The sequence below is a fragment of the Hippocampus bargibanti genome, linkage group LG01 (genome assembly GCF_051943395.1).
Source record: "Hippocampus bargibanti isolate YZ-2025 linkage group LG01, ASM5194339v1, whole genome shotgun sequence".
Classification (NCBI taxonomy): Eukaryota; Metazoa; Chordata; class Actinopteri; order Syngnathiformes; family Syngnathidae; genus Hippocampus; species Hippocampus bargibanti.
The window spans coordinates 30,308,692-30,324,129 of NC_142734.1; the positions used below are offsets into that span (position 1 = coordinate 30,308,692).

The 15,438-nt window shown below is 40.3% G+C and overlaps 1 protein-coding gene across 1 annotated transcript in view; it reads right to left on the reverse strand.

The window, feature by feature from the left end:
- Positions 1-15,438, reverse strand: part of LOC148903852 (forkhead box protein J3-like) — a 45,992-nt gene that overhangs the window by 28,567 nt on the left and 1,987 nt on the right. Inside the window, exon 2 of the mRNA XM_089009919.1 lies at positions 2,654-3,161. Coding sequence (XP_088866045.1) covers positions 2,654-3,043 — 390 coding nt within the window. The 5' untranslated portion in view covers positions 3,044-3,161. The remainder of the gene's footprint in view (positions 1-2,653; positions 3,162-15,438) is intronic.

The window sequence follows — 15,438 nt, forward strand, 5'->3', positions numbered from 1 at the left end:
GCAACAAAGTGCTTATATGATGTAAATATTATATATATATATATATATATATATATATATATATATATATATATATATATATATATATATATATATATATATATATATATATATATATAAAATGTATAGTAAAGTAAGTATAAAGTAAGTTACGTATGGTAAAAAGCCAAAATCAAAACAAAAAGTCGGCACTGGATCTCCCAACATAAATGAGTAGCAAAGAGAATGTGATTACAACGGGTGCTTCTTTACATATCTCTAACTCTCCTCTAAGCAGTATCTTCTATAAATGTCATGCAAACATTAAAACATAATGTGCATTAATTATGTGGCAACGACAATGGAAAGCATCCCTCTCTCTAATGTTCCTCGCTTAAATTCACAGTACCAATCTCACGGACGAATGCCAGAGCGAGTGAAAGTAAATCCGCCACAAGTGTGCGTTTGTAATGATGTTTGTCGAATGCAGGCTCACACGCAAATCAGTGAGGTGTAATTATGGGATCCCAAAACAGTCTGGCAACCAAGTACAATTGGAGAAAAAGGAAGTCATAAGCTGCTCTGACGGAGAGTCTAAAAGACCTCACTCATTGTGCGCCATCCACTGCTGCTTCATAGAAAACCAATTGAGTCAATGTCGTTTGCAGTGACTCCACAATACTTGTGTACATGTACCCACCCCTATGAGGTTTTTTTTGGGGGGGGGGACGATGTCTGTGTAGAATGTCGGCAATTTGTGACCCTGGTGAGTCTGCATGTGAGAGGTTTCGGTGTGAGCGTGAGCTGTGGTTGACAGCAGCTCCTGTGTGAATCGGTTTGAATCTGTTTGAGTGAATCGGAATACATTCCAAATTTCTCCAAAAGAACATATTTTTGATGCCTCAAAAATAAAATCAGTGGCCGACTGTAGAACATAACGCTTTCGATTTGTTGATACAAACAACTTGAGAAACTCAACTGCAATCACAAAATCATTGCGAACAAAGTGACGCCTGAGGCAGCCGCAACCTTGAAAAACAAACTGGAGCATCCGCAACATGAAAATCAAGCATGAAATAATTGGTGTCATCTTCCTTTTGTTCACCTTCTCAGGAGCTAATTGCTCCAAAAGTGGAGGTCCGGGCTGCTGCACAATATCTATGCCGATAAGAAACCGCGGCACCATGATGGCAAATTCCTAACTTTTTGTCAGCCTTAATGACCTCCAAAGTTATCCGCATGAGCGTCATTCCGTTGTCCTGTGACAAGCAGGTTGCGGGGTTGATGTTAATAAGGTACCTAATTAGCCTGCTATCTTAAGTAATTGGGATTCAAGAATGCTTGTCACTTTTGCGATAACCAAAGAGCAAAAAGAGCACTGCCAACATCTGTCAACGTCTGCCAAATCTATATAAACAAAGATGATGTAAAACGTTCGGAAATGAAGAGAAGAGTTTCGTCTGGCATTATACGGCTTCCAAAATCTACAGCACTTGCGCCATTCAGACACACAGCAGGGTTGATAATTTTACTGATCGTCAGAGTGATTAGTAATGGGGGTGAGGGGGTCCTAATAAATAAATAAATAGATAAATAAATCAATTAATTGATTAACGTATAAATACTGTATTTTCCGGTGTATAAGGTGCACCCAAAGGCCTTGATTTTCTTCAAAAGATGACCCTGCGCCTTACACGCAGGTGCGCCTTACATGGAAAGTAGCTACAGGTCTGGCGACTACTGTCAGCAGCCAGTGACTCCATTTCCACCTGTAGTAGAAGTCACGCGTAACCCCAGCCTCTATTGTAGCACCTTATAAAGTGGTGTGCCTTATAATTGGAAAACTTGTATGTACTTATATATTATATTTCGATTTTTTTTTTCATTCATTGAAGGTGCGCCTAATAGTCCCGTGCACCTTATATCTGGAAAAAGTTTGAAAATTCACCATTAATTTGGGGTGCGCCTTATTCTCCCGTGTGCCTTATACACCAGAAAATAGTGTAAATTGATAAATAAATAAATGGATAAATAAATAATTAAATAAATGGATAAATAAATAAATAAATAAATAGGTGGGTAAATATAATAAATTCAGAAATAGATCAATAAATATATAAATAAATAAGACTAGCTAGCTGCATAAAAGTCCGTCGCAGGTATGTGAACCACTATGACTCTTATTGATTCTAAGGCACAAAATATAAATACAATTATACTGAGGATCAAGAAATTTTAACAAGATTGGAAGAGATCTTGGAGAAATACATTATTTTTTTTCTAATACAGTGAAAAAGAATTCTCAATACTAAACGTTAATAAATCAGATCCCTCCTGTGCAGAATTGGAAACTAGAATTTAACAATAATCATCAAGTGTGTGTGACTGTTTCTTTAAATGTGCTATCCATTCGATTCGAGTCCTGCCTGTCACCCAAAGTCATCCAGGTCGCCCAAGTGCTATTTAAATACGTGGATAGAATCAAACACACATAAAACTTGATGCGTAATCACTGCTTCTGATGCTAGCTAACATAAGATATTTTACGTTTGATATGAATTTGACAGCAACCCCGGTGATCAATTGGCGATTGTTGACCCCATGCAGACATTCTCTCTTCTTCCCGCTTTCGCGACAAATTGAGCCAAGACAGAGCCGATGTGTTGCTGTTTACCTTCCAGCCGCTGCCTGCCTCTCTGTAGTAAGGGAAGTTGTCACAGATCCATTGGTAGATCTCACTGAGGGTCATGCGTTTGCGAGGCGAGCCATTGATGGCAAAGGTGATGAGGCTCGCGTAGCTATATGGAGGTTTACCGTCTCTTTGTTGACTACTTTCCTCCTGGTCCAAAGCTGCACTGGGATCCATCTGGGTGATTTTTTTCGCCGGCCCGTGATGTCCGCGGTGGAGACCGTGATGGTGATTGTGGTGCTCATGGTGATGTCCATGATAGTGGTTGTGGTAAAGTCCCCCGACATCTCTGTCGGTCTTCTGAATGGTCGCCCTCATCCCGAGCTGCGGGAGCCAGTCCATCGAGGTCAGGCTACTTTCCAGTTCGGAAGTCATGGTGTTGGAGAACCGGGAGAGCAATGGATAAGGTGGACAGCTAGGCGAACTTGTTGGATGAGCACTCTTCCACGAAGGGTTCAGTGAAAAGGTGAGGTTTCACCACCTTGGGTCACATCTGCATGATAAAAATAACAAAAAACAGCAGTGCGTGTTATCCATACCATCTTAAAGCCACTTTTAAAGGACAACCGACGTCACTTTTTTGTTTCTTAACTGACATCAGAAAAATGTTTTATAGCATCTAAAATACCCAAAACACGCAGTATGATATTTTTATTCAAATGCAAAACACCAAGAAAAATGACTTAAAGTGTCAAAAATCTGCAAAAAAAATGAGCAGCGAATTGGCCATTTTCAGAAAGTCCCGCCCTCAGTTCGTGACGTCACACCAAGACGTCTTGCATTGCTGGAGAATCAAAACAATGGCTTCAGATTTGGAGAATATGCTTTCTTGTTACACATCCAGTTATGAATATGATTCAAATAGTTCTGAAGAGGAAAGCATACATGCTTGCAATCGATTAAAGAATTTATTCCGTGCCATTATGAGGCAACATTGTCTCACCGAAAAAGAGGCACAAAATGGCGACCTCCTGTGGCCACCTCCGTTTCCACAGGCTGATAAATTCCTTATATGGAGCTTGGACGGGCTCTTCTGGCGGCATTTGGGTGCAACACGAGGTCCCCAGACCAAACAAGTACAACAAAATACATTGACGTGATGGAAGGACCGCTACAATGCATCTTTTTTCGGTCAGGGGCGTTCCTTTCGTGACATCACGTACGGACTCGTCACCAACTCAAAAACAAGACTTCCTGAATATTCAGCGCGAGTCTTAAAAGGTAAATATATAGCTATATGCGGTGGAATCTTATTAAAATACGCTCAGTTGAATTCATTTGAAGCCATTTTACAAATTATGGACACAATTTGTCCGGAGATGTCGGTTGTCCTTTAAGGCTCATATTATTCCTTCTAGTATAAAAAAAAGAAAACAGGGCATCACAAATAGACTTAGTGGACCATGTGTACTGTCACTGTTAACTTGTTCCTCAAAAGCAACTTAATGTGACCACCGTGGCCTGTTTTTGAAAACAGGCCACAGTGAAAAGAACAAAGGTGCTGACGTGGAGAGACACGTGAGAACGGTGACAGCAGTATTAGAATCAAATGCAGTAGCTTCAGTTTCACCGCTCCTTTTTTCAGTCAAATGTGTGTAATTAATTCATGTCTGTTATGAACATCCGGTGAACGCGCAGGTTTTGAGCAAATCACTTGAACACTGTTTTATTTATTTATTTATTTAATCATCCATCTGCCAACTCTTACAGAATAACACGTGACAAACTACTATACGGGTTGTAGATTAGGCATGTCTAAAACCACTTGCTGCCTGTGCTCACATTTCCAATGGCTATGCCTATGGTAAAAATAAATAGATAGATTGATGGATGGATGGATGGATGGATGGATGGATGGATGGATGGATGGATGGATGGATGGATGGATGCATAAACAATAAATAAATAAATAAATAAATAAATAAATAAATGCCTCTACGAAAACGTCACTTTCATGGTCATTTTAGATATCATGAATTTTTAATGAAAAATGAAAGCAACTGAATGGTCGGCCAACAAACATTTTCATTGCACTAAATCCGGCTACCTATTAAACAAAAATGGAGACATTTTTTTAAGAAGCAACACTGTTTCTGTATTGATTCAGATATGGATGAACGGATAGCTTTGTCCATAACCTGCATTTATTTGTGTTTGTATTGATTTTGGGAAACAGAAAATTTAAAAAATAATAATAATTAGAAAAGTCACTTGGATGGGTGTCTTAAGCAAATGACAATGACCCTTGGAAAGGTCAGAACAAACCTCTAAAATCCATCCATTCATGATCCAAACCGGGTCTAATCGGTCTGAATACATCATCTTCCTCAATATCAACATTATTTGTGAAAATCGCGCAAGTGAAAAGCAGACTCCTTCATTTGGTCCCTGCAACGTCCGGTGCTGCTGCCTCGTACAAAGAGAGAACCGCACGAGACGGTGAACTCGCTCTGCCAGCCAGCCAACCTTCATGATATATTAATATCGTGCAAATGCTCAACCGGCCTCGGCATCTGTCCAACCTAATTTCAACTCTTCTCTCTTTCTCTCTGTGTGTTCTGTCAATCTGGATTGCCTTTCGCTCCCGTCGCCTCCAAATTGGAAATGGCAATTGGATCTGTGGAATGACTAAAACCTGGGGAACTGTTCTCATAAGTACCTGCCAAATGAGAGAGCGGAGACAGCAGGAGTGGGGGTGCTGGGAGGGCAGTCCAAGCGTCGGAGGAATGGAGACGCGCATCTCCTTTACTATATGTAAACCTCACCAATGTTCCTCGCTGGTTTGATGAGCCCCAATCGCAAAGCATGACTCCCTCTAACCCCCACCCACATATCCAAACCACTGGAAGAAACAGTAATTTGAGGCATAATTTTAGAAACAGTTGCAGTTCAAAATATGGACTGAAAATATGGCGCAACAATCATCCCTGGATTGAATGAGACCAATTTATATATTTCACAACCGCTTTTGTACATTCTGAGGAAATCATTAAAAAAAAATAATTGTCTGGTTTTCGTGGCAAGATGTTAAGAAAAAAATATTCCAAAATATACTAAATCAGGTTTTGGCGGGGCAAAAAAAAATCCATCCATTCATTGAAGGACAGACAGACAGACAGACAGACAGACAGACAGACAGACAGACAGACAGACAGACAGACAGACAGACAGACAGACAGACAGACAGACAGACAGATAGATAGATAGATAGATAGATAGATAGATAGATAGATAGATAGATAGATAGATAGATAGATAGATAGATAGATAGATAGAGTGTAGTTATATAATTTTTTGGGGGTTGGTTGGGGGGAAGGAAGCCATCTCAGTGTTATAAATCAATGCAGTGTAATCCCGGCATGGAAATAGACCACATAAGAAATGCCCGATAAGGCCACCTCCACAACAACAGCCCCCAGCTCAGCCTCAAGGTCCAGATAAAGATATCATCCTGGGAAGTCATCTTAATTGATGAACCCGTATTGCTGGAGGAAAGGTAAAATTGCTACCAGCCGTGACAATATGTACTGTAGGTAGGCGGCATGTGCGGCGGGTGGGGGGCGGGAATGACAGAACAACAAATAGTTATTCTCTTCTCATTAAAAGGAGACTAAAGCTACAATCGGCTACAAACTGCAAACCTGCTGTGCCGCGGTGGTTGTTATCAGGAAGTTTGTTGGGAACAGGAAGCGTCCAGAAGGTGGCACGTTGTGGCTTCACACAGCATGGCTAACGAGTGATCGCGTTGATGAGAAATAGCAAATAGTGTATGAAGGAGAGGTAGAGCACGACTTGGCTTCTAGGGTGGGGGGGTCTGCTGGATGAAAGAGACGTAACCAATTACCTCGTCAACTCAGTCAACACATCCCACCGCGACTGGGCTGACCTCAACATGGTGCCTTTTTTCTCCCCCTTTCTAATTCCTACCGTGTCTCACAAAAGACTCCGAGGCTCAGGGGAGAAGACTTATCAGTGCACAAACATCAGCAACCGGTGCACTTTTGTAAAGACTTTGTAACTGCCCCTGTTTGTAATTTTGGGAAAGGAGAAAACAAAACTTCAGTTGGCATCTTATTCATACACCATAATATTAGCTTAATTAAACTACTTCCACACTCCCTGTAAAAAAATGAAACTGAAATAAATACATTTTTACAAATACATTTTTCAGCATGCAATGTGACTTCTTCCGAACACCTGAATAAACAAAATGAATTAATTTCAAAAGATGAACTACAAATAATGCACCGTGATAATGAGGTCGCACAAGTGTGTATACTTTCTCATAGATGATATTTACCAATAACATTCAAACTCCTGTTGAATGGCACAAAGTACTAATGTTCTAGTTGGCTTTTAGTCACTCTTTTTCTTAATCAAGGACTGAAGTTTTTGTGATATCACTGACTGGTATTTGGAACTGTTTATAACCATGACTAAATTACTGCACCTCAACTTTTCAGGTGTGCATAATTAATGTCAACAAATTACATTCCGGTCGATCTTATCTTCAATTTAGTTTTGCTTCTCGTTGGCATTCCAACGTTATGTGTCCACCTACCCACTTTAACTAAAAGTAGACATAGGTCAAGGGTCAACGTTTCGCTCACGGGCGCCAGGTAGCCCCCAAGAACTACATGAGTATTTTATGGGCCTTTTGTAATAAGTGCTCACCACTGTTGATGTTGTCTGGATGTTTATTTATTTATATATGTATGCATTTATTTATTTATTTATTTATTTATTTGTTTGTTTGTAAGATTATATTTTGATGTATTTATTTATGTATTTATTCATTTATTTATTTTTAGCCATTCTTTAAAAAAAGTTCATGTCTTTCTTGCATTTGTGCTGCTTTAAAACTGACTTACATTGGTTTGAATTTTGAATTTAAATATATATATATATATATATATATATATATATATATATATATATATATATATATATATATATATATATATATATATATATATATTAGCACAGCATGCCTTTCAGTCTCCTCTTTAGCCGATATTAATGCATCCGGTTTGAGTTTGGAGATTGACTTGGCCAGTTGAAAAGCCCTAATTAATTCCTTTGGCCGTTTCGTGTGACATTTGCCTGTAAAATGAGGAAATCTTTCTATCTGTTTGGTGACAAACTGAACGTTCAATGTTTAGTTAGTCTCCTAAGTTATTTCCCGCCAAATTTTGGGCTTTGCCAACACTTATTAATCGATGCAGATTAGCCGCCGTCACGTAGCTGAAGCATTTCCAACTCCAAACATTGTCTCTTTATGACGAGTCGAGCGTGTGCGAGTGATTGAATGTATTCACCCGTTCGACTTTGTAGTTGTGATGTACTCACTCAGCCGCATGCATCGCTACAGCTAACAGTCTCCCGCTGCTCGCAGTCTTTTAGACGGAGCCGTTTTACAGTTCTGCATTTTAATCGAGGGAACTTTGAATAGCCTGATGGGGGGTAAGACGCGCGATTAGTGGAGGAGGTATTGGGGCAAAGGAAGGAACATGGAAAAAAAATGAAGTCATAACAAAATACTCACCCGGAGCTTGTCAAGCAAAATGGGCTTCTGGTAAGGGAGCGCTTTGCCCTGCGTTGGGCTAATGTGTCAAAAGAAGGAGTCCAAAAAAAGCAGGATTGAACATCTTAATTACTTTCTGCTTCGGTGCCAAAAAACAGAAGCCTGAAAAGGTTCCTCGCTTGTATGTGAAAGCAAATCAAGCTGCCCTTCTGGTGGCAGTTTTTCAGGAAGGCTGGGAGGCGTAATTATCAGCCTCTCCTCTCGGCTAAATCTCAGAAAAGACCATTGATGTGATGTTTCGGTTACAAACATTCAAGAAAAGGGTCAAGAAATGGAAATACCCCAAAGAGGGGGAAAAAGTACAGGGAGCAGATAGTTTACTCACATTTAAATGTCTGGCAGCTCTTTTATCGGTCATTTCAGCGAATCGCGAGCTCTCAGCCAAAGTGACCCACGAAAATTCAGCGGCAAGCTGTGAATTTCCCACCTAGGCCTTCATAGTACTAATCAATATACCTCTTAACTATTTTATGACTATACAACCGTTACTGCAGCTACAGATGCGACTGCGACTCATAAAAAAAATGTGGTGTGATTTACTACAAGTCCACTAGAGGGTACCATTAGCCAGGAAATAAGGTCTGCGACAAGGCCTTGGTATCGCCAATTTGAAATCTGATTGGTGAACGCAACAGTTTTATTGTCCAGGTAGATTTCTGACCCTGGTAACAAATAATGGCTGAAATGTGATTGATTGGTTCAATGCTTAAATACGAAAGCACACATCTGGAAGCAGCACAACAGGGGAAAAGCAATGAAAGGAAGCTGAAAGACAATTTGAAATTATTTCATAAGAATTTATGGACAAAATATAATTAACATCAGTCTGTGATTCAGCTATTTATAAGCCAGCAGAGAAGGCCTTGCAGGAGGTCCACCGCTGATAGAACTTCAAATGAAACTGGAAAAAGCATTTACACCTTCATCAAAGTGTGTATCGAGACACACAAAAAAATCATGCCTTCTCATTTTCATGCTTGACACTGCGACTTAATGCGTGACACTACGAAGTCGGATAGGTACAGCCCAATTATTTGCTGTCTGTATCCTGTCATCAAATGAACACACAAGGCTAAATTTGGAACTGAACAGCATCGTCATAAAATCATAACCAGTGGCAATAAAGTGATATCAAATGCACAGTATACATGTGCAATGACAAAAAACATTCAACACACAGCTGGACTAAAAGTTACGGAAAGTCAGAGTTGACGGTGAAAACAAAGAGCGCCAAAATTTAAGGGGTTCAGGTCACGCCAGCCTTTTGCAAAAATGGGACACAAAGCCACTTTGGCAGACAACCTTTTGACATTTTTCCCAAGATCATTGCTACGTCTGTGTAAGCTCTCAGTCGTACAGGAGTGGTCCATCGATGAGAAGGTTTCTTCAGCCGTCATCTGTACTTTTTGAAGGTGTCGGACGTTTCGCCTCCTATCCAAGAGGCTTCGTCAGCGAACTAAAGTCTGACTGGTCGTATCGGACATTAGGGATATATAAATAGGGCCGATACGACCAGTCAGACTTTAGTTCGCTGACGAAGCCTCTTGGATAGGAGGCGAAATGTCCGACACCTTCAAAAAGTACAGATGACAGCTGAAGAAACCTTCTCATCTAAAGATCATTGACTGGGGAAGTCGAAATGATAAACTCTAAAGCCCTCCCGTAATGAATCATTCAAATCCCTCCAAGCTGAGCAAAAAGCTGCGGAGAACACCTGAAAACATCTGCCGAGGTTGAAAAAGGACAACCAACCCTGAAGATTTACCATAAACAGACTTGAGACGGGAAGAGACGGGAAGCTCGCGCGATGGGAAATTTGGATAAAAATGAAAAAGTTAACGGGGCATATTTTGTCATAAATAAAACATCGGAATGCAGCAATTCGGTCAACTCCCCCAATGAAAGGTCCCATGAGAGAGATGTTTGTGAAATGTTGCAGCTCACTATAGGGGGTGGGGGGCAAGGGGGGCTATTGCACTGCATCACCACAGCTTCGAACTACATCCCCCCTTCATCCAGCCCTATTCAACGAGGACTAGTCCTCTTTAAAAATTCATTAATTTACAGCAAAAATAGATTAAAGCGCTCATCTGCAACAACCTAAAAAAATGTTTGGCTTGTGAATAGCATTAATAATAGAAGCAAGAATCCAAAACCTAGAGGCCCGTTGCTCCGAGGCAATCGCTTGGCTTTCCTTGTGCTTGATAATGGAGTCATTTACATTTTTTTTAGAAGCGCACAACAGCTTTCTTGTGGCTGTTTACGACGGTCTTGTTTTATACGCGGAAGGTTTAACATTCGCGACTTGTTAAAACTTATCCAGCAGAGTGCAACAACTCTCAACTTGTTTAAGATACTGTTGAGGTTTTACATAGGGCTCATGATGAAAGTTTTGCGCCGCCTTGCCTTGTTTGGATGGTGACGGCAATCTAAAAGAGGTCTTTAAAAGCGATGGTATCCCTGCTTTGTGTTTCTCACACAAATACACACAAATAAAAACTAGCAATGCTTTCCCAAATCAATGATCCTAAGAAGATTCTCAACAAAATAAACTTCTGCTGCCGTGGAGTACAATTTTTGGACACTTAACTCGGTCGCAAAGACGAGTCAATCCACTCAAAATATTTTTGATTTCTATGCATAAAGTTTGTTATAGGAATCAAAAATGGGCCACACATCCATTTGCTAATCTCATGTTTAGAATGTTAACGATGCTAAAGAGCTGGAGTCTATAACTGTAGACATCGGGCAAAAGGTGGACGACACCATCCATTTCTACCACTGTACCGTTGAAAAGATCCTTAAAACAGCTTTTGCCACTATCTGGTGGAGCATATATATTGATTAATATATATTGATTAATGTCACCTTTTCTCCTTCCATCATCCCTTTGACCACAATATATCTGCCTCCTCTATCTTTTATTTCTTGTCAATTTCAAATTTCACTGAGTTTTCATTAATATAGCCACCGCTTTCCCTTGGCATTCTTTAAATTAACTATAGAATGTATTGGTGTATCCATATCTATCTTAAGTTCATTGAGTTGCTTGTTCTGTAGCCACAAGAGGACACAAGCCAGTGTCTTATTGGGCTGGACGCAAGCCCGGATAAATACAGAAGGTTGTGTCGGGAAGGGCCTCCGATGTAAAAGCTTGGCCAAAACAAACATGCCAATCAAACCCCTGAAGATGGAGGACACGGATTCGCTGTGGCCACCCTTGAAGGGAAAAGCCGAAAGGAAAAGAAGACTCATATAGCAATTTCCTGTTCGTAATTGAGCCTCCAGATGGCAACATTGAGCACATGCAAGTAACAGCGCCCGTGCTCACAGTATTAATTCTACAGGTGTTGCTGATTTTATGATGGAAGGCTGCGGGCCAGATGAAAATTCACCACGGGCCGCATTTGGCCCCTGGACCAGACTTTGGACACATAGATTGAAACAAACAAAAACTTACCAAAAAGACATTAAATCGTCCGTGGTGCAAAGCAACGTAGCGCTTTTCCCTGTAGATCAGCTATCTACGGAGGTGTCATGTTAAACTTGACCATAGACTGTGGGTGTATTCTAAAAGACATTTTTCTTACGTATGTTATCCGGTTGACAGATGTATTACTAATAAGAGATAGACATGTCAGGGGGAAAACGGCAGTCGTATGAAGAGGTCTGGAAAAGAGAACATACAGCGGACAGTATACACCGCAATACGATATATGGGTCAGCGCGGCAGCGGTAGTTAATGCAGCTACCCACATCAAACACGGATCTATTTTGGGCTTTTAATTAGGAGATGATACACACCAAGTAGAAGCTTCCAAGATGCCGTCGAAAGACAGAAAAACCATGCTACGCTGCATTAATATGTCGAAAGATAACATTTTGGAAAATCTCAAGCATATATTAGATACCAAAGAGCAATCTCAAAGCAAGATTACCATTGTACATCAATTGATCAAATATTGTTATGGGTATGCCCAGAAATAGTTTCTCGCTAAAAGACATTTTCGGAAAGCTTGTCGTCTTTACTCGAACGAGTTTCCATTTCCTTAAAAGCAAAGTGAACGGTGATAAATTTGGAAGTGATTATGAATAAGTAAAAGGAGACAAGAAAATATCTTGACAGGCGTGACAGATTGAGAGAGTTTCACGTCGGGTTCGTCTTAGAACGAAACGTCTCTGCAAATAGCTCTTAATTCAACTTTCAAAAAGTCATTACCACCGTGGATGATAATTATGACAACTTTTCTCGATGATAAAACACAAATCAGTCGAACGTTCCGAGAGTTCCTTCTCTTGGCGTTTCACGCTATTTCGCATAATATTTTAATGAGGCGTTTAGGGGGTCCAAGAGTGATCTACCGAGAAGGTCTACAATGGCAATCATCAGAGGGTGCGGCAGCTGTTCAGCAATTAAAAACCCAAATTACCCTCAATCAACACCATTTACGAGCGCAAGTAAATCTCGCGGCAAATAATGATGAGAGATCTGTTCAGACAGCTCTCATCTTGATAGAAATTAAAGATGCATCCAAACCCAAACCCCGCCACACACACACACACACACCACACACGCATGCACACACGTCACCTTGTCCATTTTTTTTACAGGTATGAACACGTAATTGGATGAGCTGGATCTCCGTCGCAACAAGATGAACGGCAATGACTTTTTTCGTCATAGAGTGGGGTTATAGACCACTTTTTGGGACCATATTACATCAACACTTACAGTACGTGAGGGGAGGGTGGGGGGACCGTGAGGGGTGGGCGGAACATAGCAGCACGACGAATGATACGTCAAACGAATACACCAAGTGAAAAAAGATACAGTAAATTGGTTCTATTTGATGGCAATGGGGACCAAACGCTACCATGAAACATGAAAATATACAAAGAATTCATGCCCCCCCCAACTCATTTGCTGCCATTCCTGATTGAAAACTGTGACGTGGAGCGCCTTTCCCAAGTTTGTTCAGGTTTGGGATTTTCTTGCGAGGGGGTGCTGATAAAGCGCTGGTCAGACATCTGGCAATGTTTAGGCCTTACACGAGGGGGCAGCATTTGGTTTTTGTCCATGTTACCGCTTTGTTACAGCTTCAGCTGTTGTTAATGTGTATGTATTATATTATATTTTGTACGGGATTGGATTGGATTAGCCTTTATTAGTCTCGCAGTGGAGAAATGTACATTTCACAGCAGCAAAGTTATGGAAGGAAGAAGAAATTAAAAGAAAGAAGAAAAAAATACAGGAGCTGCTAGAAAGGCAGCCACTCTCGCGGCGCCGTCTTGAAGTCAAAAGAACAAAATAATATGACAACACAAAAACACAGAGAGTCGTTCATTCTTAAGCACTTGCTGTAACCTCTTCGTGACATGAAGCAGTTCTAGATGAAAGAGGAGAGGATCAAAGCGTCCTTTTCACCAGTGATTCGGGGACATCATGGTGAAATGTGCACGTCTGCTACAAGCTAAATGTTGAAAGCAAACACAATGCTGTAGCATCCATTGACGAAAGAGATTGTCTCACATCTCCTATCCCACGTAAATCCGCTTCGATTCCAAGCGGGGACAGTTCCACATACGCTTCGGCGCTCAGCACTGACACTCCTTTCTTCTCATCGCGGGCTCCTCAAGCCATACATCCATCCAGCCACAGACTGTCCAACAGCAGTGACCTTTCCGCTGAACAAAGTGGGGCTGTGAAAATGCTACCCATTACAGACGCAAAAATTACAATGTACAGCGATGACAGTCAAATGGCACCGACATTCCTCCCAAATCAAAACAGTGTTCGCATATTCATGCTGCCGAAAAGGCGCAACCACTCAGCAGTCTCCTCCTTGATGAATGTCGTGGCTAAAAATGCAGAAAAAACAATCCGTATGCATTCCACACAACGCACAACACAAAGTGACAAAAGAAAACAGGAAAACAACAAAAAAAGCAATACTTGTGAGACCACTTCTGACGGCTGTCTTCTTGGGTGCCATCTTGGACTTCCTTTCCTTGAACAGCCGCCCCATTTCAAGCTCAGACAACTCCAGAAACATATAACTTGGAAACTAACTCTTTTTTTCTGATGAAAGGAGAAAGTGTAAGGTTTCTTACGCTGAATTGAATGTTTATGTAGTCCTAAAACTCAATATTCTGTGGCTTCTGCAATTTGAGTGAAAATGACACAAACCCTGGCACTGGAATGGACACATTTTTGCACATCGTCTGGCAGAGAATTAGTTTTTAAACAAAAGAATGCAAACCATCTCCAAAGCAGAGTTGCCCAGATTGCCAGCCCAATCAAAGCCTTACAGATAAATCATAAACACCAAAATTACTAAAAGAAAGCTGAACCAAATTCTAGACTCCTTTCTTTCACCATAAAATAAAAAATGTTTGTCTCGAACTGTGTTCAGAATCAGTGCATGTGACACGGATAGTAGAACACGGATTGGTTTGACACAGAATTATTTTGGGTTGTGATATCTTTCATGGTAAAAACCTCATTTATTCACAGATATAGAAGCAATAAACACACGGTGTTATCTCATAAAATATGAGAATAGTTGAAATCAGATATGTCCAAAGTCTAGCTCGGGGGTCAAATACAGCCTGTGGTCAATTGTCATCCGGCCCGCAACCGCCGTCATTAAATTAATAATGTCTGGCCCACATGTAGAATTAATACATTGGACAATAACGCGGTTACATCGTCCAAAGAAAAAGTCTTTTAGATTGTTTGATTTTTTTTTTTTTTTTTCTGTTTTAATTTCAAAAGTTGTCTGATTTCCAAAAACAAATACAAATTCCACTAATTCCACATTCCTAAATTTGCCATTTCATTTAGGAAGTATGATATGTAATTTAATTTGGCAAGTCCTCTGCAATCCCTCCATCGCTACAAAAGTAGTAAAGACTTTTTACACATTATTAGATTAGTACCCTGTAGCAGTAACTATGAAACTACTACAAGTCTTCTTCTTTTCCAAGTAACACATAATTAATACAAATTACACTACGTATTACATTATAAGTATATAGCAATTATGACTTTGTATTACTAGCAAGTATTCACTACTCCAAAACACTTCATGCCATTACTGTGTTACTATACAAATATTAAGCAGCTATAACTTACAACCTTCAGAGCATGTATTCAGTAGTTAATAATACATTCGAGTTGTACATA